Genomic DNA, 22,942 nt, shown 5'->3' with positions numbered 1-22,942 from the left:
TAAATTAATTTCTAAAATTGATAAGTTTATAAATTTTATTAATAATAGAAACTATTTTAAATATCAATAATATTTTTTTAAAATAATATTTAATTTAATTAATATAGTGATTAGTTATTTTTATTCCTTAAAATTATTTTTTATTTAATAATTTTTTTTAAGACAAGTTTATTTGACTAATAAATTTGATTATTTTTAAAAATTCTACATGATAATATACTCTCTTTTTTTTGTCAAAAACACCTTAAACTTTATTAGCTGCTAGAAAAAGCATTTTTATAAAAAAAAAAACATCTTTTGCAATACTGTCATTTTAGAGATTAAAGTGTTGTATTATTTTTTTTTCTTTTGCGTTTAATACACACTCTATTTTATTGACAGATACAAATATAGTACATTTTTTCTATTTTAAAATTTTCATTAAAATAGACGAATACGTTTTTTCAATTTAATAATGTCCATCGTAAAAATGTAATATATTATTATATTATTGTATTTTTTTAAAATAGACGCATCAGCGGACTTGTTAAGTTTAAAAAGTTTTAGAGAGACTCAAATATACTATTTTTAACTTTTCTAATTTATTATAATTTTTTTTATAAAAAAACATTTTTCCATTTATATTTTCATATAATGGAAAAATATAGTATAGGTCCTATATATCTGGTTTTTCCTTTTTGTGGATATATAGACCCGCAAGTGAAAATAATTGATATTGTTGTTTAAGAATTTATTGAGTTTCTCCTTCATGTAATAATGTGCCTATGGCTGCTGAACTTTATGAGTATCATATACATGCCTTTGAAGCTAAGGCTCAGATTTCATCAGAGATCATGTGATGTCCTTTCTTCAATCAATCATGAGCTCCACCATTTATAATTCTCCAAACAAATATAAAAACAAAGAATAATAATAACACTTTTATGTAACTCTTGCTTACATTAATACCTTATATTTGTTATATCATTTTAATAATAGGTTAGAATATAAAAATGATAACTTCAATCTTATAAAATTTTTGTTCATATATTAATAAAATATTATTATTTTTAGTTATATTAAATCTATTATAAAAAAAATTTATTCGATAAATAACTTTGATATCATAATAAAATAAAAAAATTTATCTAATTCAATTTTTTAAAATTGACTCATAAAATAAAATTTACAATATTTATACATTTATACAATGTCATTTAATTATAATATTTAATATAAATCAACTTTTTATTTATTTTGAATTTTTTACCAATTTATTAGTATTATTATTATTATTTACCAATTCTAATATTTTTTATTACAAAATTATACTCACAACTATGATAGTATTATAAGGAAAATTATAAAATGAAAATAATAAGAATTTATTTAAATAATAAATTCTCTACTCTTTATTGAAAAGTTCTACTAGCAATTGTCCTAAGTTCCAATTTAATTATCTTTGTAATTTTATCTTGGCTTTTGATATAGTAAATGATGTTGTATTTGCTAGTTCTTTCTAATCACATTAAATGACACTATCAAATTGATTGAAAAAGAATAAAGAAAAGTGTAGATAACTTTATATCAATAGCTTTGCGGCGTGCTTTTGAATTTTATAAATACCAATCACAAATCGAACTTTTAGGTTCAATAAAAAATTAATCCAATTGAATCATAAACCAAAGCTATTTAGATTGATATTTTTCTTTTCGTCAATTGGAGTTTCAACACCTACAGTTAGTTATTAGATATGGTTATAGTTAAAAGAGTCTTCTAGGTTATAGTATGTTTAAAAAATTAATATATTTTGCTAATCAGTTCAAAAATCTGATGAGTTTTTTTTTTATAAAGTTATTGTTTTTTTTATAAGAGAGAAGACTTCACACAATATATGAGATATTAAAAAAATTGTTGTACCTTAACTCTCTGAATTTTCGTTGAAAAACACTCTTCAAAATGCATTTGAAGAACTTGAAGTCAATCTCCTAAATATTGATTTTCTCAAAATCGATGACTAGAGATTATCCTACCGGTCATAAGAGGTTTGAGAGATCAATCTCTGGATTGATATACAATCCCGTTTATTTTTAAGGGAATAAAAACAAATTTTTACTATGAAAAAAAAATACGAAAGCCAAAGCAATAAATTATAAAAAAAAACACAAAAATTGAAAAAAAAAATTACATTCAAAACTTTCTTCAAAGAGTTGCGAATAAAGTTATATATATATATATATAATTAGTTATAATTTACTTTCTTACTTTTTTATTTTAAACTCAAATTATTATTATTTTATTAAAATAAAATTACAATTTAAATTTTAAAATTATAATCAAAATTATAAAAAAAAAACCATTATTATAAAATAACATAATTAATCATATTGTATATAATAAATTATAAATATAAATAATAATAATAAATATATTTTTTAATAATAAAAAAATAAATTTATAAAATAATTATTTTTTATAAAAAAGTAAAGATAAAAATAATAATTTTATTTAATATAAAAATAAGTTTTAATCAAATATTTATAATTATAAATATTTTAATTAAAAATAATTATAATTTATAAATCAATCAATCAAATTATTTTTTTAACAATTTTTAAATATAAGGACAAATTTGTAAACTTACAATTTTATCAATTAAAAAAATATAATTTCAATCACACTCATCACATCACTCACAAACTTGTATAAATTTTCCCTACACTTTCTACTCTATTTACCTTAATCCAAAAAACCTCACTTTCTTCATACTTTCCCTTCAAATAATCTCAAATCAACTCCTCAAATTCATTCCTTAATCCACACAAAGCATACGAGTGATACCCATTATGGTCGACTACTTATGTTCGACCCTCCCTATCAAGATGGTACATAGCCCCCAACCTCAAGTCGAGTAGGCGAAGTGGTTTTTCAACGAAAATCTTGAACTAAATTAAGTTATGCTTAATCGATTTATGGTTGTGCATAAAAATATTAGATTGCTCATTTTCATAAGTTGAGTTTAAGGCTTAAAATCCTATATTCATTGAGAGAATGCTAAAAACAAATTATGATGCTCTACTTATTCAATTTTTTAATGGTTGAGGTAGATCGATCAACCTATTAATATGATAGTGTCAGGATTTAGGTCGAATCCTTTCTTGTATCAATTGACAGTGCCATGAATTAGATCAAAACCTTTTTTGCGTCAACTTGAAGTGTCAGGAATTAGGCCAAAACCTTTTTTATATCAACTCAGAGTGCTAGAAATTAGGCTGAAGCTTTTTTATGTTAGCTGCCAGTGTTAGGAATTAGGTTGAAACCTTTTTTTGTGTCAACTGACAGTATAATTAAGTCGAAGCCTTTTTTATGTCATTTAGTAGTTAAGAATTAGGTCGAAGTCTTTTTCATGTAAACTAGCAATGCTAAAAATTATGACGATCAATTAAGTCTTTTAAAGTCAACTTGCAATGCTAATAATTAGACTAAAAGGTCAAGCCTTTTAAATTGGTTGACAGTGTTAGGAATTTAGGTTGAACGATCAATCTTTTAAAGGTTGACTGACAGTATCAAGAATTAGGCCAAAGTGTCAAGCCTTTAAGGGTTGACTGACAATGCTAAGAATTAAGTCGATCAGTCAAGCCTTTTAAAGGTTGACTGACAGTGCCAGGAATTTAGGCTCAACAGCCAAACTTTTAAGGAATTTAGGCTTAACAGTGTCAAGTCTTTAAGGGTCGACCGACACCATCATGCGCACTAGGATCTCCAATTTATTTGTCACCAATTTTTAGTTACTTTTATACAATACTGAGAATTAAAGAGTGATTTTTTAATCTCACAAATAAGAGTTCTCATCGTAGCATTTGTTTTCATTTCCATCTTTCCTTTTTCATATATGTTAACCAATATATGAAGAACTTTAATAATTTTTTTACTAAAATCATGTTAAAAAATGTCAAATTCTCTCTCTCTATATATATATTAAAAACATTAATAAAAATAATATAAATTTTATTAAAATCATGTTAAAAAATGTCAGATTGTATTTACAACAAGTGTATTAGTAAATTTTTTTAATAAAATTTCAACTTTTTATTTATCTACTAATATATTAGTACAACATTGAACAAATATTGTTTTGAAAATCTAAATTCATATATGTATTAGATTGTGTTTGTATAAATGCTCTTATTTTTAAAATATTTATCTTACATTTCTTAATTGTGAACTGATAGTTGTCGTTTTGCTGTCAAATTAATATGATTCTAGCGTAGACTTGTCTAACACTAGAGAGATGATAGTATAATTGTGGACAAGTGTCCCCAAGTCGTCTCCCAACGAATCCAATAGTAAAATCAGTTGATCAGGGTTTAAAATCTATCTGCAAGCAATAAAAGTTAGCAATAACAATAAAGATGAAAAGGGGGTTTGAGATAGTTGTGCAAAAAATATAAAAGAGATTAAAATAGCAAATAAAAAGCGGTTGATCCCAAGTTCTTCCACCATTGAATTCTTCCCAGGTTCTCTAAAGATTAATCTTTTCTCAATCCTCCAACAGAGTTAAACCAGATTGAACATGCGCCGATCTGATTCAACTGAAACTCACCAGTAAAGCATGCGTCTACTAGTTTAATCAATACCTACTTTGTTTCATGCGTATACTCCATGGGAATGCTTACCTCCTCTCCCTTGAATCATGCGTCCAAGAAATTAATTAGAACAATGCGAACTAACTAAGAAACCAAAGTTTAAGATAAGGAAGACTCTCAATCATGCGTTCAAGTACAACCTCTCACAAAAAACAGTTTTCCAAGAGATTATACAATAAAAACAACTGCTATAGAGAATTAAAAATCGAAACTTTTATTAAACAAAACCTCAGAACTCAATGGGAAATTACAAAAGAATCAACAAAAAAGGTTTAGACTTCCATGCGGAGGCAAAACAAAAGAATTACTAAGAAGAAAATAAACTAAGAAAACCCTATGAAGCTCTCCCTTTTCTCCTTGATGCTTTAGTCCTTTTATAGGCTTTTCTGCTCCAAGGATCTTGAGAGAATATTGTAGTTTATATTTTGTTAACCGTTTCCAGGTTTCTATCTTTCCATAATTCTTGTATTTTGCAGAAGATTTGCTTCCAATTCTGTTTTTGAGATATTGTAGATTTTATTTTCTCTTTCTTCTCCTCAGAATTTGTTTCCTGTTTTGGTTCAAGAAGCAACTCGGACTTTTGTATATTTGGCCAATTCACAAAGGTAGATGCTTCCTCCGGATAATTTACTCTAAAAACACAAAATTAACAATAATAATAGTTAAGACCCAAATAAACCCAATTATAAGAATATTAATTAAAACAATGAATTTATTTATTATTATAGTCTAATAATCTATGAATAAGGCTAGTGAGTGTGAATAAATATATGATCATCATGAACCCTAATCACTGTGTACATATAACAAAACCTATTTTTAAAATATTCATCTTAGATGATTAAACCCCAATTACTACATACCTGTAGTAAGACCTAATGGTCCTATAATTTCTGCCAATATGTAGTATATATCAATTGTTATGTATCTATGATGATTAAATTAAAGTATGTTAAATCGGTAAGATATACCTCTTGAGTCTAAGCAGAAGGTTTTCCCAAGATACATTGCTAAATTACAGAAGATATCACGGCATAGTACTGCTTGATTACTCACAATATGTTGTGAATTGTGAATGTCAATGAAGGATCTATATAGGACCATGTTTGGATTCTTTCTGAAAGATTTCAATTTGAGAAGTGTTGTAATCGACTTTTAAGAGCTATAAGATGTGGATCTCTGAAAGAATAATGAATCTTCTTTTCATGTTTCAGAAGGCCAATTACTGCAATCCATAACTGGGCATGCTTAAAATATGTGGCAACTTTTTGTATCACGTGAAGGTCCCTCCTTGTTTCTCTTTTTTTTTCTCTTCTTTCCCACAATTTGAATGGCGACCTCAGATATCTACTTGAGTCAAAACATGGTACACACCCCACCAGTATCATGTCACTGTTCATTTCATGCACCAAAGGATATGTCATAATGATCAGTTAGGCCAAAGGCATTTTGACAAATGTTTAACATGCTTGCCAAAGTGTCAGGCTATTACTTCCATTTTTCAACAGACCAGATTATGATTAAATGTTTCAAAAATGGGACACTGTTTCTTTTGAATATTTGATCACATATATAATAGGATATTCCCACGCCATGTCCTATTTTATTTTTCTTCTATATATAGGAAGTAGAGAATGAGTCAAATCAAGTTCATTCAGGATGAGCAATTGATCCATTTCATGGTTTGGCCCAACTAAAACTCACGGCTGCAGTTTAGGACTTAAATATATTTTTTTATTTCTGAGAGTTTAACTTTATTTTTGTAAAATATTTTCTGTTTTTATCCTTGTAAAATTGAAATCATCCTCTTTATTCTTAATATTATATGATACTAATTAATTATGTGTTGAAATTTTTTATTCAAAGTTATGCATATCAGTGTTTTAATATTATAACAGTATGTAACACATTAAAACAATTCTTAAAATTACAAAATAATTTTTTATATATTTAAAATAAATATTAGAGACTAAAAACAATGATTTAAAATTTTGGAAGAATTAAAAACAAAGAAAATTATTTTACAGAAACTAAAATAAAAACTAGTAAAATTTATAAAAATTCAATCGAGTAATTCAAATTTTGTAAAATAAAATAAATTAAAAGTTAAAGTTTAAATTCACTATTTAAAAAAAAAATCATGTTAAACATCGAGATCTGACATATATCGGAACATTTAATTTTTCCACTTGTCTATTGAATGATACATTATATGTTTTTATTAGTTGTCATTCATTCTCAAATTAAGGACTATTTTTTAGCAGCATAACAAAATTTCCAACATTTTGATTAGATTTTTTTAAAATGCTATACAAATTTTGGGGAAAATAGTTGAAAACACTTTCTAATTGCTATAATATTGTCTATATGTTGTTATAATATGTTGTTATCCGAAGCCAAAAGAAAAGAAAGAAAAAATAGAGGAAAGAGGTAAATTCAATCTCCAATTTTTTTTTCTTTCTAAATTTTATACTACAAAATATTGAACACCAAAAAGTGGTATTAGAGTTGTAAATCCTTCCACAAGTTATAGATCCTTGCAACAACAACAAATTAAAGTGTTGATCACCTATACTCCTACAACTAATAACACAATTTATAGCAATGTAAGTTTCTTTATTTGAAGGAGAAATTATGATTTTTGGACTATAAAAATGGAAACTTTGTTTACATCTTTAGATGTCTTAGAGTTCATAAAAATAGTGTAATGATAAAGCCATTACAGCTGCACAACACACCGACAAAAAGAAAAAAAAAATCACCTATGTGGGAGTTCTTGGGATGATTCAAAGAGGAGTCTAACTAGTAATATTTTCAAAGATCAGAGAGCAAAAACAATCAAGAAAACATTAAGATATTCTTCAACAAAAGTTTAAAGGAGATTCAAAGGTGATAACGGTCAAACTTTAATCTCTCAAGAAAGATTTTGAGAATGAAAAAATGAAATAAAAATAAAGTTTGAATGAAAGTTTCAATAGATTCTCTGAATTGATGAATCAAATGAAGTCTCATGAAGATACAATGGTAAAAAAATTGTGGATACAAATCTTATTATTTTGGCTCTTCTATATTATTTTGGCTCTTATAGAAGAGATTAAGGACTTGTCAATCATGAATATTCAAGGGTTGATAGGATCACTTAAATTTTATGATCAGAGATTGTCATGTCGTGTTGAAAAATTAATCGAAAGCATGCTTCAATCTAAACTCATAATATCATCTCAAGAAGATGAATCAACAAATATCAGTGATTCTTCCAGAGGTGTCAAATTTGACAAAGGAAGAGGAAGAAACTCACGTGAAAGAGGAGGATGTTACGATAGTGAAAGAAAAGATAATGGATAATTAAAAAAATAGTGTGAGATTTGTATGAAGCACGATCATGTTGTAAAGGCAATCCACAATGTTATAATTGTGGAAGGTTTGGACATGTTAATAAAAATGTGTGGTGTTTGGGCAGCGGTTGCAACAATATGATTCGAGATAAAGAAGCTTTTGTTAACATGGACTCTTCATTTGCCTCAAAAGTTAAATTAGGCAATGGAGAGTATGTTGAAGTAGAAGACAAAGACAACATCGGAGGTACAACAAAACAAGGAGTCAAGGTGATTTATGATACTCTTTACGTTCCACAATTAGATGAATGTATTAAGTATTGGACAACTTTTGGAGCATAATATTCTCTTCGATTTGAGAATTGAGAGTGCATAATTTTTTATTTAAAAGAAAAAAATTGTTGTTGTGGTGAAAATTATAGATAATAGAAGTTTTCCACCCTCTCAATTTGATGGTAAGAGAAAAAAAGAAAATTACTCTGATCTATGACACAAAAGACTAGGGCACTTAAATTACAATAGTCTTATGTTGCTTTCTCAAAAGAATATGGTATTTGAGCTACTAAAGATTGAGAGAGAGAGAAGTGTGTGGATGCATCTTTGACAACATCATCAACAAGCATTCCCATAGGAAGGAGCAAGGAGAGCCAAAGAAGTGTTGAAATTGGTGCATAAAGATATATGTGGTCCAATGAATACTCTTTCTCATTGTCAGAATAGGTACTTTATTTAGTGATAACTTGACTCACATGATGTGAGTTTATTTTATAAGAAAAAACTATGAAGTGTTTGATGTATTTAAAATGTTTAAAGCAATTTTTGAGAAACAAAGATTATCAAGAAGTGACAGGGGAAAGGAGAATGTCTCTAATGAAATCATAAAATTTTGGAAAGATATGAAGGAGTAGAAAGACAATTGAGAGTTGGTTATACAATTCAACAAAATGGAGTATTTGAGAGGAAGAAGGAAACCGTAATGGAAATGGCAAAGTATGTGTTGTTTGAGAAAGGACACTACAACAAATATAAGTTTTTGTGACAAAAGATTAGTGATAAATATAAAATTTGTCACTATTTATATATTATTTGTGACTATCTTTTTTCCTTGTCACTAATATTGTTTATAATAGTGACAAATCTAAAAAAATATCACAAGATATTAATAGTGACATATTTATAACATTTAGTGATGAATATTTATATCACTAAAACTAATTTTTCTTGTAGTGGGAATGTCCAAAATGTTTTGGTCCAAGACGGTTAATGCAATAACTACTTGTTAAATAAATGTCCAACAAAAGTAGTATGGAACATGACACCGTTTAAAACATGAAGTGGAGGAAAATCTTCTATGAACCATCTTAAAATTTTTGGATGTGTTTGTTGTGCTCAAATTTCAAAATAGAAGAGAATGAAACTATGTCAAAGAGCACTGCTCTACAACTTGAAGATGAAGAAGGTGATAATTGATCGAGATTTGTTATTTGATGAGAAGACTTCTCGCAATTAGAAAGAAGAAAAGGTAAGGAAAAATAATTTTAACAACAATTTTTCAGCAAAGTTATCAACTCAAAATGATCAATGTAAAAATGAGGAATTACTCTCAAGTACATCAAATTATTCACCCTCATTAAGTTCTTCAGGTTTAAGTTCCTCATCTCCAAACTCCACTCCTAAAAGAAAGAGGAGTTTGAGTAATATTTATGAAAGGTGCAATTGTTGTATTAGTTAGAAAGTTTTGAAGAAACTTGTGAGGAAGAAGCTTCGATGAACGCTATGCAAGAAGAAATTGAAGTAATTGGAAATAACTAATTCATTAGATGGGAGAATGTTGAATAATGTGTTGTTACAAAGTTTTAATTTATACTAAAGGTCTAGTATTTAATGGTATTCATGTGACTCTATATATTTATAACTCTTGGAGCACTCTTGTACAATTCTAAGAGTTATTTTCATTCTATAAAATAACTTGAATGTATTATAGAATGTATGCCAAGCTAAAAGAAAAAAGAAAAAATATATGAAGAAATATAATGAAGATAGAGGCCAATTCAATATCCAAATTATTTTCTGTTTTTTCTAAATTTTATATGACAAATTTAAAATACTACCAACTCTATATCTATATATTAATATAAAAGAAACTGTCGTATTCATAAGAATGAGAAAGTTAAAGTTGTAGAAATAAGGAAAAGCTACTTAACTAAATAATTTGCAAAATACTATGGTAGTTGACACAATGATACTTACGTTTTGACTGATGAAATACCAGGCTGAAAAATATGTTTCAGAAACCAAATTAGAATAATAGAAAGAAATCCCTAGGCCATATTATTAGACTTTGAAATCGTCTGAGCGTGTTTGCAGTAGTAGTATGCGCTACTATAAAGTACAAAGTTGATAATCACATGTGTTTCACGGGGACCAATTGAATCGTTGCAGGTACATTGTCTCCTTCGGGGGTAGCTATTTTTCTAAGAAATTACCAATATTCTAAAGGGTGGTTACGTAGGAACAAAATCTTAAATCAACAAGGAAAAGCGACCTCTGGCTTGTAATTAGTTACTGGGTCGCTACGGCTATTGCATCTTAGCTCCAACCGCTCCAACCCAGTACCTTCTGCATCTTCCCACCCCTAACCCCGTTTTGGCTCTGCATCAAAATCTTCCTCATAAACTAAACTATCTCTATTAGGAACTAATTAATTCATTCATGAAACAAATAACAACCAGCCACATCAAGAATGATGGACCAAATATAACAAAATTCAACTAAATCGCTCTCATTAACGTTATTTTCAGTTCTAGTCTAGAGGCTTGTAGGAGGGTCAATGTATAATGTAAGGTACTACTACTTCAGGTCACCCTCAACATTTGCTTCAACTCTCTCTTATGCTATTCCACTTACTTCTTTAAATTCAACCCTTCTTTCCCAATTTTCTCCCAGACCACACAATCTCTTCCAAACCATCATGAAGAACACAAACACCAACACCAAATTCATCCTTCTCCACCCTTATATCCAAAAACAAGGAAGCTCCAATCGCCTATGGCTCCTAGCCTTTATATCAATCCTCACCCTCGCTTTCCTCGTCACCCTCATTTACACGAGAGAATCCACTTTCATCACCACCGCAACTTCTTCGGTCATTGCTTCTTCCAATGCCCCAGTTTCTGGTCTCGGAATTGCTCCTTTGCCACCCACAGTCATCAACACTCTCCTCCACTACGCCTCAAAATCCAACGATACCAACCACATGCCACACTCAGACCTCAAACCCATCTCCGACGTGCTCCGAAAGTGCTCATCCCCATGCAACTTACTCATCTTCGGTCTCACATCCGAAACCCTTCTCTGGAAAGCCCTCAACCACTACGGCAGAACCGTGTTTATCGACGAAAACCGTTATTACGCTGCATATTACGAAGAACTGCACCCAGAAATCGACGCCTACGACGTGCAATACACCACCAAGAGAAGCGAGATGAAGGAGCTCATAACCTCTGTTAAAGAACGGGTAGCCAACGAGTGCAAGCCAGTGCAGAATCTTTTGTTTTCAGACTGCAAACTGGGTCTCAACGACCTTCCCAACCACGTGTACGACGTTGACTGGGATGTCATATTGGTGGACGGGCCACGTGGCGACTGGCCCGACGCCCCTGGAAGGATGTCGGCAATCTTCACCGCCGGAGTTCTGGCGAGGAGCAAAAAAGGTGGGAACCCTAAGACCCATGTGTTTGTGCATGACTTCTCTGGGGAGGTGGAAAAGGTCTGTGGGAGTGAGTTCCTGTGCAGTGAGAATTTGGTGGAGGCAAGTGAGAGTTTGGGGCATTATGTGGTGGAAAGAATGGATGAGAGTAGTGTTCAGTATTGTAAGACTCACTCTTCTTCTGGCTCAGGGAATGCTTCAACAACGTAACTAGTTCTTTCGCCATAAGCTGTTCAGAATCTCATGTTAGTCACAATTGTTCCGCCATCCCTCTGGGTATTTATCATCCTTTTTCACCATTGCTACATTTTGTTTACTTCTTCCTGGCTGAGGCCTGTAAAAATAATTCTTTTTTGATATTTTCCTTTCCATTTTATGCCTCTCAAAATTGTAATTTCTTCTATTAATTCAAATTTCAATTCAGGGTATATGCATTAGCAAAAACAACACCAAATGGAGAGATTGTGCCATACAAAAAGACAAAATTTGCATTCTTAATTAATTACTTATTTTAGTGATATTGGAATTTTATACAAAAGCATCTCCTACCGACTTTTATTAACTTAATTTAAAACTAAATTAAAGAATGATACAAAAAAAAAGTATGTTTAGTTGCATGTGACGATAGATATTAAATTTCCGTACCACATGCGTCTGTGTCGTGGTTTCATTGGCTTATGTAAAATATTGTCTGATGCAGTGAAACACAGGTTAAGTTGGGTTTGCAATGCTTTTTCATAGATATAATTGATAAGATATTTGGAAGATGAGGATGGGTCTAATTAAGTAGAAACTTGTCCTCTTAACTTAAAAAAACAGCATTAGGTACATGAGTTAGTTGTGCGAAAGGCACCTTAATAGACCTACCTTTCAAGTTTAAGGTCGCTTGTAGTTGGAAGGAAGTTGCTTCAACAACTATACGGCTTTGTTTTACAAGTGAACTTGGCCTCTTAGCTAAATGAACTTTAACCAATGCAAGCTCTTGGTTTGCTTAAAAGTGAACTTAATAATTGCACTGGTTCTCTTTGGACCACTTGCCTCTACCCTTGTTTTTCGTGAATTATATAGATACAAGTGGGAGTAACAATTGCTAGCTTCTTTATTCTTTTGGCCTAAATGCAAGCAAAAGAGACCGTGTCTAAAAGATCACAAAATCTTGGTAAAATAATATAAGCACAATAGAAAAAAAATACCACTCTTCACAATAAGTATAAATCTATTAAGTTTTTACCGAAATCTGTCAAGGTGTCATTGTCCAACTATATGTTATTACATGTATATAATAGACATTTTTGGATTTTTCTTTTCAGTTTCAAAATAAATTTCTTTATTTCGAAAACCAAATATTTTTACATTGAATTGTTTTTGGAATACGAAACATTATTTGGTCGTTTAGATAACATTGGAGACTAGTTAAAGAAGTAAACGTAGAGGTTAAATGAATGGAAATATTAAGATGCATAGTTGCAAAAAAAATTGTTTAGAACTTTAGGTCACAAGTTATTTTGTTGCTTTATTACATCTCGTAGTTCACGGAATTCTAGAGGTTGAGTTTTTCAAATTGGAGGATAGGTTTTAAGGTTTAAAATATTTAAACTAATGTAAATGGCTAAAAGAGATTTATATGTCAATTTTAGAACTAATATAAATATAAGAAACATAAAATTTAGATTTTATGTTTTTTTTATATAAATTTTCATGTTATATATCACTATGCAACTTGACATTTCAGTTAGGTTGACACTTCAAAAAGTTTAGACTTTATGTTATATACTTATACAACTCGTCATAAAAAGTTCAATTCATGTATGAGTTCTAAAATATCTATCATAGAAAAACATTTAAATATGTCATCAAACTATTTTTTATAACGGTTAAAATTTTATTTAACAAAATTTTAAAGATGTAAATTCACCAAGACAGAAAAGATAGGAAGATTTGACTTTCTTAAAATAATTATATCTTGAAAACCTTGTGGCACTTCAACATGTAAGATTGCAAGCAAGTCTCGACCCATTCCCTATCAATTGTAATTATCCTTAAGTATGAGTCCTCGCAATGAAGCAAAGAGAATGAATATGTCTCGAGTATCGTATGCATCAATGATGGAAAACCTTTTGTATATGTTATTATTTGTACAAGACGAGACATTGCACAAGCAATGAAAGTGGTGCACATCTAGGTGGAAATCATTGAAGTAATATTAAGAGGATCCTTTAGGCACATCAAGCAAACCTTAGGTGTTGTATTATGTTTTGGAGGATCATAATTAGGTATCAAAGGTTATGGCAATTCAGATTTTGCAAGTGATCTTGATAAAAAGAAGATTTACTACTGTTATGTGTTTACATTTGTAGGAGCGATAGCAAGTTGGTTATCCAAGTTATAGAATTTTGTATCTTTGTCTACTACAAAAGTTGAGTACATGACGAAAGCTTGCAAGAAATCTATCTAGATTCAAAGGTTAATGGAGGAACTTGGGCACAAGCTTCAAATGCTTATTGTATATTGTGACAAATAGTGCCTTGCACATTGCTAAGAATCTTGTCTTTCATTTCAGGACAAAACACATAAGTATTCATTACCACTTTGTTCGAAAAGTAGTAGAGGAAGGAAGTATAAATATGCAAAAGATTCACCGGTGAAAACCTATTAGATGTTATGATAAAGTCAATTAACATTAACAACTTTACATGGGTTTGATCCCACTAAGGCGTATCACAAAAATAAACAACATGATGGCAAATAATAATACATGGTGTGTGGATATTTGGTTAATTTCATCAAAATTTTCAAGTAGGGATATATGAGTATAAAAGAATCATTGTGGAGAATTTAGTTTGGTACTTACACTACTAGAAAATTATTAAATATAAACCAATTTTTTAGACTAAAAATAATTAGTTACTATATTAACTAAATAAGATGAGGCTAAAAAAATATTGATTTCTAAATTAGTTTCTATTATTAATAAATAGTTTCTAAATTAATATCTAATTATTAGCTACCAAGATTTTTTTTACCAAATTTAATCTTGGTAGCTAATTAAATACCAATTTAAAAATTAATTTAGAAATTAATAAATTTTTTTAATTTATAAAATAGTATCTAATTTAGTTAATTTTAACTAATTATTTACATAAATACAAATGCACCAGGATCTCTTCCTTATCTTTTATATTGTTTCAGTGCTTGAGAGAAAAAATAAAAAGGAAATTAGTATTTTTTTTTTAAGGTGGGTTAGGGAAAAATTATTTGGCTCTTTAAAAGACTACCTGGTAACTAGAGAAGTAATAGCATCTAATTATACTACTAGAGACATAATGGTTTGGTACCACCAAACAGTTAATAATTATAAAATTATTTGGAAATATTTATCTAACGCCAGTTAATAGTCAAAACTCACATGAATAATAGAAAAAATAATATGTTGCACAAACAGGAAAATGATCTTATTTTTCAGTTTTAATATTTTATTACATTCTTAAACTCTATCACTATCAAATAACTAAAGAATGTGTTTATCCTTTAAAATCTTCCAACAAATCTTCATATAGTATTTTTTTAAAATATATATATATATATATATATATATATATATCAACATAAAAAATTAACACTTTATTTTTTAGTAAAAAGAAATATACTTTTGTATTACATATTAGAATTCAATTTTATTTTATTTTTTGATATGCACTTTCAAGTTGCATGATGCTACATCAAAACTTTTATAAGAAAAAATAAATAAAATACCTTTATAATTACTATAAACAATCGACAAAGGCACTGCACAGATTAATTTATGTTTAGAATAAAGTACATAAATTATTGGGCATTGATTGTGTTGATGTGGGTCCAATGCAAGAGGCCTGATGCTTTTTTTAGGGGTAGATGACAACTCTGCTGTCTCGTCATGTTCCTGAATCTGTCACTTCACCTGCAGTATTAGGATATGCAATTCCTTTTTCATACCTTCTTCCATACTACAAACAAATCCATAGTAAAGAAACAAAGTGCACTGAGTTTCAGATAATCACAATTCCCTCATGGCCACGGACTTTAGTTCCATCCCCGTAATTGGTAAACCCCCTTCCCACTTCCATCACCCTCGTTCTCGTTACTTTCATCTTTTCCTCGATTCTTAATTCCATTATGCATATTCATGCTCTCAAATTCTTGTTGTGTTTTTCTGATTTTGTGTATACTCAGACATGTTTGTACACGCTCACGGTTTTACTTTCCATGATTTTGAGCACACATTTACTTTGGTTTATCGGAATTTACCTAAATATGTTATATTGATATTGCATTTGCTTAGGACGGTGTATAGCGGAGAATTGGGGAGTAAAATATTTAGTTTAAGAACAAAGAATGACTAATAATAGTTTTTATAACGGTGACGGTGATGCAGATATTAGTCCGCTTTTGGCTAAGGCAGATGATCCCAAAATGGCCGAGGACCCTGGTGTACTCGAGGTTGTTAGACAATTGGATAAGGCTTGTACAGAGGCAGGGTTCTTCTACGTGGTATTTGTTTGCTGATTCTATTAACACCTTTTCCCTTTTCCCTTTTCCCTTTTCCCTTCTATGGTTTCTTTACACATTTCGATGCAAGAGAGCTTTGAAGCAAAAAAATTCTTCCACAATCATACAGATACACTCTCTTTTTAAAGGAACTTATTATAGACTCTATTTTTTTATTTCTCTTTTATTGGCATTATATATCTTACAATTCTATCCAAAAAAAAAATCTCTTCATATATTTCTGGGTATTCATGAAACATTTTCTTATTATTTTTAGTTTTAGAATAGAAAGCAAATTGATAAGTTCTTGCATAAATTTCAGTGCGTCCACTGCAACTTCTTCAAAGAATAAGATGTTTTGAATTTCATATACATTCCAAATATATATAAAATAATGGTTACATTGCTATAGTACCGCAGATAGCTTATGTTTCTAGAAGATTGAAATGATAAAAGAAAATAATAATGGCTCACAGTAAATGAATGTACCTTTGATTTCGGATACCAATGTTAATTTGATAAATAACGTTTATGGCAGCTTTAAGTCAAACTATTGCTACCAAAAGGCTTTGCTCTGAACAGAATTCTTCAATTTCAACTCAAGAATTGACTACTCTCTTTTCTTGAGAGTTTGTTTATTATAGGGATGAAAATTTCGTGAATAGGTTTATGGTACTAGTAAAATTGCATAGAAAATTAATCCATGAATTTTTCACCCCCATTTATATCCGTGCGATCAAGTGGTGGCTACTGAAATTATGGGCAAAAGTAGTTGATGCACAGAAGACTGGAAAAGCAAACCGCAATTTAAAATCATGCATGGCACTTAGAATTTTGTGTTTAATGTTCAAACCCTGCATTCCTTGATTGACAGAAAGGACATGGTGTTCCGGAGACCCTCCTCAAAGAAGTTAGAGATGTAACGCGCAGATTCTTTGAACTTCCATACGAAGAAAAGGCAAAAATCAAAATGACTCCGGCTGCTGGATACAGGTTTGCTTGGTTTGGTTTACAGCGATCTACTTTGTATATAAGTTTAATTTCAGATCATGAAGTTTATGAATCAAATTTCTACTGATAGCAGCCTGATGTCTGATGCAGAGGTTATCAAAGGATTGGAGAAAATATAACCAAAGGTGTACTTGACATGCATGAAGCTATTGATGTAAGTCTTGCAAGTTGCTTAACATAAAATTGAGTGTCTGTTTTTGGTTCCGTTCTTTTCTGATATACATGTCACAGAACTGTCAGAACACTTTGAAATGATTGTTTTACTTTATTAATTATTATCGGCATTAGGCTCATCTTAGTGCAATTTAGAGTCAAGTATTAATTTTATTTCGCTAATATAGCTCATGGATCAAGTAGTATTTAACATTGTTCATGATCAGATTTCCTCAATATTTCATTTTCTTCTCTGATTAGAGCCTAGCGTAGCAGTTCCAGAATTCACTCTGATTCTTGTGATTCTATCAATCAACAAATGATCCATTTAATTTCCTTTAACAGTGCTATAGAGAAGTGACCAAGGGCATGTATGGAGATCTGGGCAAAACTATGGAAGGAAGCAACCAGTGGTACATGGAAATAGGGATTTTCTGTTTATTACTGCATGTATTCCTCCACAAACACCCTTCAATATTTAGCTAAATATTAGCTCGAGAACAATTACATACATACTTTTAATCCCGAATTTCTCATTAACTAGGAAGATTCATTGAATTGGATTTATAGTCTATGGATACTTTAGCAGGATTGATGCTCTCTGTGACCTGGTTCTGGTACTCTATCTAGCATTTGATTTACTAGACAAGGGAGTTGGACCTTGGAGTATTAGCATTCAGAAAGAAGATTCTCTGTTGCAAGATACTTATGTCATTCGGTTTGACCCTCTTCCGTTTTTGTGTTCACCATGCAGGCCACAAAATCCACCAATATTCAAAGTTCTTATGGAGGAGTATATTAGTCTCTGCACAGGCATGTATAGTACTCCTCCACTCCTTTTTTCCATCATGTGAGTTCTTACCGTTAAATTCTTGTTTCCTCATATAGTTCTTTTCTTAGACCTTGCAAGGAAAATTATGCGTGGAATTGCTTTAGCATTAGGTGGATCACCGGATGAATTCGAAGGTCAAAGAGCTGGGGATCCGTTTTGGGTAATGCGGCTCATTGGATACCCATGTGTATCATCTGTGAATGGCACACATGTTCTTAAACATGACATTGGATGGTAATAAATTCCTGGATCTGGTTTTTCCAAATGTTGCCTATTTTTTTAATTACTTGGATTGCTGATACCTTTTCCTTTGTTACTTATTCTTCTCCAATTCTTTGAATCAAAATAAACCCAGTGGAGCTCACACTGATTACGGTATATCTTTACCTTTGCATTATTATAAGTCGAGAATATCTGTCTGGTCATTGTCCGTGATTTTAGATGTTGTTTAACAGGTTTATTGACATTGCTTAACCAAGATGACGATATAAACGCACTTCAGGTATGCACTTATTTATGTCCTTTATGTATTTTAAGATACTCGAACTCCTCGTTTATTGCATACAATTATTGATTTTACTTCTACTCTTACTGCAATCAATCTTGTACCATGCAATTACAAACCTAAATTTGGTTGAAATTATAACTTGAACCACCTGTTTTATGGACTCTACCAATCTTTAAGTAACATATATTTGAGTTTTTCAATTTAAGATAAAATAATATTTAATTATTGTTACATAAAGATTTATTGAGACCATGCCGGTTCAGGACCACTTAATAACCTTTAGAAATATAGGGGTTCCATACAGTTTTAAATATCTGTTATGGCCAGTAGCTTCGGAGCAGATTTGTTGGCATCCCATTTCCTCCGTTCGACTATATTTCTAGAAAAAAATAGTTTTACTGAAGTGGTTGATTCATTCAACCCATACCTATTGACTTAAGTTTGCGTTCACTATTTTATCCTTCGATAATCTTTTATTGCCCTGCAACTGTCATTTGAAACAAAAGAGATGCAACTAAAATGCCTTGAGGCAAATTACCCACCATGTTTATGCTGTGAAAATTGGTTAAGGTGAGAAACCTATCTGGCGAATGGATATCAGCACCTCCAGTTCCTGGCTCATTTGTGTGCAACATTGGTGACATGCTAAAGGTATCTTAGACTTAATCTCTTCTTCCTATAAATACAGTCTGATATGTGGTAGATAATCTCATTAAGCGTGGAAGAGAACTGCAGATATACTCCAATGGTTTGTACGAGTCAACTTTGCATCGGGTGATAAACGACAACTCAAAATACAGAGTCAGCGTACCATACTTTTACGAGGTTAGCCACATTTTATATTTATGTCTCATCCTTTTTCTCGTGTTTCTTTCGTTGCTTGTCACAAATGTCACTGCTGGATGAACAGACAAACTTCGATACTACCGTAGAGCCGTTGGACACACATAAAACGAGGGCAAATGGCAACAAAAAGTTCGAAAGACCAATCTATGGAGAGCATTTAGTTCGCAAGGTTCTCACAAACTTTGTTCTTGAGTAACCTTGTTTTCCTTGTTCTGGTCTGCAAATAAGCCTGACATCTTGATTTTGTCAAGCAGATCTCTAGCTTGCTACTAGACCTACAACTGCTGATACTGTAATATTTTTAAGTACAAATCAAACTTGTTATTTATCAACGCCTTCATTCTCAAAATTATCACCGATTTCATGACTAGGACTTGTGAATCCACGTAGCCTCAAAAATCATAAACCATACCATATTATTAGAGCACCAAGTAAACAACACCTAACAGGAACATATGCTATTAGATCGTTGATGGGTTCAGAACACAAGCCAAATCCAACTAATGAAACGCTCAAGACAATCACGTAAACTAACCCGCCCGCTGATCAGGCATCAGCGTTTTAATAGGGTACAACGCTGCCAATTGGCAATTGCCATAAGAATGAAGACATACAACAGAAAAAAAGAAAATGGATATTCTAACTATTCTTACTTCTAATCACAACAAAATTGTATCTTAAGTCATGTCTAATCATGCTAGCTTAGCCTGACCTCACTCCAAATGTTGGTGTGCAGCTGTCTCAATCTGAGTAACTGTCTGATTTAAGTTCCACTCGTGTCTCTTTGTAAAGTGGAATTCTTGTACCTGTACCCCTAAGTCGATCTACCATGTCATAAAGAAATTCAAAAGTCAGTATAGATTGCTTGTTTAGCTCCTCCCTGATGTGAGGCTGAAGGCTGAACCAGCCTCCCAACAATTTATGAACATGAGAACGAATCATTCTCCATGGCACAGGGTACTTTTCACAAAGTTTTAAGTACTCTATTAGCAGATCTGCCTGGTCCAGTTTTCCATCCACGTTGGTTCCTTCACTTTCAGACATCCATTGAGCAGTTCGAAATCCAGCAAAGATAGCAGGATTTTCAAGCAGGGTCTCAGCAGAAAGCACCCCTTCAACCTCTGTTTCTTCCAAACAGTTTCTAACGTCATCCATGTGCCGTATGTTCCCATTTGCAAGGACTGGGATCCTGACTGCATTTTTCACAGCCCTGATAGCTTTCCAGTCTGCCCGAAATTTCTTCCCATCCTTCTCATCTCTGGTCCTGCCATGAACAGCTAAAAGCATACAACCAGCCTCTTCAAGCATCGTAGCATACTTCAAAGTGTCTTCTAAATTGGGAAAGAGCCTAATCTTACATGAAACAGGAACTTCGAGGTTTCCAGCTAATTTTTCCACTAGAGATTTCACAACAGGAAGGTTATCCATCAAAAAGGCACCATAGTTTCCCCGTTTAGCAATGCGCTGGGGACACCTACAAAATCAAACAAAATAAATACATCAAAATTTTATCAAAAAAGTAAAATACGACTTATGAAGATTGTTAAAATATGCTTGAAATAAGAAAAGTTTTTGTATTTTTAAGGTCATAGTTCCATCCTAGCTATGTGGATGATCGCTATCTCTCACTTAAATAATATTTTCATATTATAACTGGCAATACTGTTACAGGTCAACAGAAATGAAGAAAAGAACAATTTTATTCAGAAGGTCGATTTGAGCCAGAACATAGTGTAGGAATAAGCTAAACCAGATGAATACAAGAGTGTTAAATTGTAAGAGGAATTCGAGAGGCTCTGCTTCTCTCATTAACCCTGCTAATTTCTCTACCAAAAGTAAAGTACTCCTATTACAGTAAATACAAATATAAACTTGAGCAAATTACTTTTCTCCTGTAAAAGTAATTTGCTAAAAGTTATGATTGTATTACACTATTCTCTCCTTTAAATTTTTAAAAATACACACCCACCTCTTGAAACATGAAGTATGCTACACTTCTATTTAAATTAAAAAAAAAAAAACATTTATGGTGAAAAACTATGAATAAAACTCCAAGGACATATTTCCTTTCCATACAACTTTCAAATTCTATTTAAAAGGGATTCATGAACACTCATTCATTCCTTTCCTCTTATTCCTATAAACTATGGCCCAAGTGGGTAACACATTAGGTACTGAAATGAAACAGATTTGACGGAAAGACAATGTAAATATACATTACCCAAGATTAATATCAACATAATCACAATGACGCTCGACCTTGCGTGCAGCTTCCAACAACACATCAGGGTCGTTGGCACAGAATTGAACAAAGAGCGGTCGATCCTCCTGCGATTGTTCCCAAAAGGTCACAACAAAGCAATGAACACAATTAGAAAAATGGGTGATTGCTATTTATTATACCTTGCAAGTGGTAAATTCTTCATTCCTATACTTTTCGGTCTCGGAGAAAATACGGGAATGGAGCATGGGGGTGTAGGCGCCCTGGGCACCGTATTTGCGGCACAGCATTCGAAACGGCAACTCCGAATTGTCAACCATTGGGGCGACTATGAATCTGGGTCGGCCCAACTTGTCCCAGTGAGCCCATGCCCGTTCCGCCCGAGACTCTCCGCTTAGACTCCGGGCCGGGAAACCCAAGTGCTGCTGATGGTGGTCGTCGTGCGGTTGTTCTGCATCGAGACAAGCTGGAGTTTGGGCCATGAGAGGAGGAGATTGCGCGCAAAAATATCGGTTGAGAAGGGGAAAGGAATAGGGTTTAGGTTTCATCAATATACAATGGGTTTTGCAAGACAACCCATCGCCGCCATCGGATGGCTTCAATACTAATCCACTAGATCATTACCGGCAATAGCGGGTATATGTTTTCTTCTTTTTGAGGTTACTCCCTCACTAAAATAATTGCAAAGTTATTTGAACTTTCAAGCTTGGATGTCTTGTCCGGTAAAACTAACCCAGTACATTTTAACCAACATAGATCAGTGTGGATGTTACTTACCCTCCACTTATCCCATATATTAATAGCACAATAATTATTATTGTTTAGAATATGAACTATTAACTATTTCATTTTTATCAAAGTATTTGGTTGTATTTATTCATATTATTATGTATTTAATAAATTATAAAAAAGGTTAAATATATTTTTGGTTCCTGTGTTATAAGATTATAAGATGAAATTGATTTTTATTCTTTATCTAAACTTTAGACCATTCAAATGTTTGTTGTATAGAAATGGTTGGAATAGGTGTTTATATAAATGAAATTAATTCAATTTAAGATTTCATTTTATCAATTCATGAGAAATAGTTATGACATTAGTTATGGTAGATATCAGTCTTGCAATCAAAACAACTAATCTTACCAAAATTAACAATCATTTCATTTACAGATATTTTA

General features: G+C 31.4%; 3 protein-coding genes across 3 annotated transcripts; 2 read left to right on the top strand and 1 right to left on the bottom strand.

Annotated features, from left to right (window-relative positions):
- Positions 1–10,878: 10,878 nt before the first annotated feature.
- LOC137808279 (protein IRX15-LIKE) lies at positions 10,879–12,097 on the top strand. The gene has a single exon (XM_068609309.2). It carries the CDS (start codon positions 10,932–10,934, stop codon positions 11,877–11,879), a length of 948 nt encoding a protein of 315 aa, XP_068465410.1. The 5' UTR covers positions 10,879–10,931; the 3' UTR covers positions 11,880–12,097.
- Positions 12,098–15,512: 3,415 nt separating this feature from the next.
- Positions 15,513–19,875, top strand: LOC137808277 (2-oxoglutarate (2OG) and Fe(II)-dependent oxygenase superfamily protein). Its single transcript, XM_068609306.2, has 12 exons — positions 15,513–15,749; positions 16,081–16,196; positions 17,068–17,186; positions 17,295–17,358; positions 17,703–17,770; positions 18,112–18,170; positions 18,258–18,423; positions 18,545–18,564; positions 18,645–18,691; positions 19,268–19,348; positions 19,433–19,522; positions 19,608–19,875. Exons 1-12 carry the CDS (start codon positions 15,716–15,718, stop codon positions 19,737–19,739), a joined length of 996 nt encoding a protein of 331 aa, XP_068465407.2. The 5' UTR covers positions 15,513–15,715; the 3' UTR covers positions 19,740–19,875.
- Positions 19,876–19,942: 67 nt separating this feature from the next.
- Positions 19,943–22,428, bottom strand: LOC137808276 (FMN-linked oxidoreductases superfamily protein). Its single transcript, XM_068609305.2, has 3 exons — positions 21,947–22,428; positions 21,765–21,871; positions 19,943–21,017 (listed from the first exon to the last, which is right to left on the bottom strand). Exons 1-3 carry the CDS (start codon positions 22,310–22,312, stop codon positions 20,285–20,287), a joined length of 1,206 nt encoding a protein of 401 aa, XP_068465406.2. The 5' UTR covers positions 22,313–22,428; the 3' UTR covers positions 19,943–20,284.
- Positions 22,429–22,942: the final 514 nt, after the last annotated feature.

This window comes from Phaseolus vulgaris, chromosome 3 (genome assembly GCF_051622355.1).
Source record: "Phaseolus vulgaris cultivar YP4 chromosome 3, ASM5162235v1, whole genome shotgun sequence".
Taxonomy (NCBI): domain Eukaryota; kingdom Viridiplantae; phylum Streptophyta; class Magnoliopsida; order Fabales; family Fabaceae; genus Phaseolus; species Phaseolus vulgaris.
Note: the sequence above shows the minus strand (reverse complement) of the source record. Positions and strands in the feature narration are given on the sequence as shown.

Excerpts from the sequence above, each read along its gene's own strand:
- LOC137808277 (XM_068609306.2), top strand. The coding sequence starts at position 15,716 with ATGGCCACGGACTTTAGTTCCATCCCCGTAATTG. Across the intron at positions 15,750-16,080 it reads TAGTTCCATCCCCGTAATTG|ATATTAGTCCGCTTTTGGCT; the intron begins GTAAACCCCCTT and ends ACGGTGATGCAG. Across the intron at positions 17,359-17,702 it reads ACATGCATGAAGCTATTGAT|TGCTATAGAGAAGTGACCAA; the intron begins GTAAGTCTTGCA and ends TTCCTTTAACAG.
- LOC137808276 (XM_068609305.2), bottom strand. The coding sequence starts at position 22,312 with ATGAAACCTAAACCCTATTCCTTTCCCCTTCTCAACCGATATTTTTGC. Across the intron at positions 21,872-21,946 it reads AAGAATTTACCACTTGCAAG|GAGGATCGACCGCTCTTTGT; the intron begins GTATAATAAATA and ends GAACAATCGCAG. Across the intron at positions 21,018-21,764 it reads TATGTTGATATTAATCTTGG|GTGTCCCCAGCGCATTGCTA; the intron begins GTAATGTATATT and ends TTGATTTTGTAG.
- LOC137808279 (XM_068609309.2), top strand. The coding sequence starts at position 10,932 with ATGAAGAACACAAACACCAACACCAAATTCATCCTTCTCCACCCTTAT.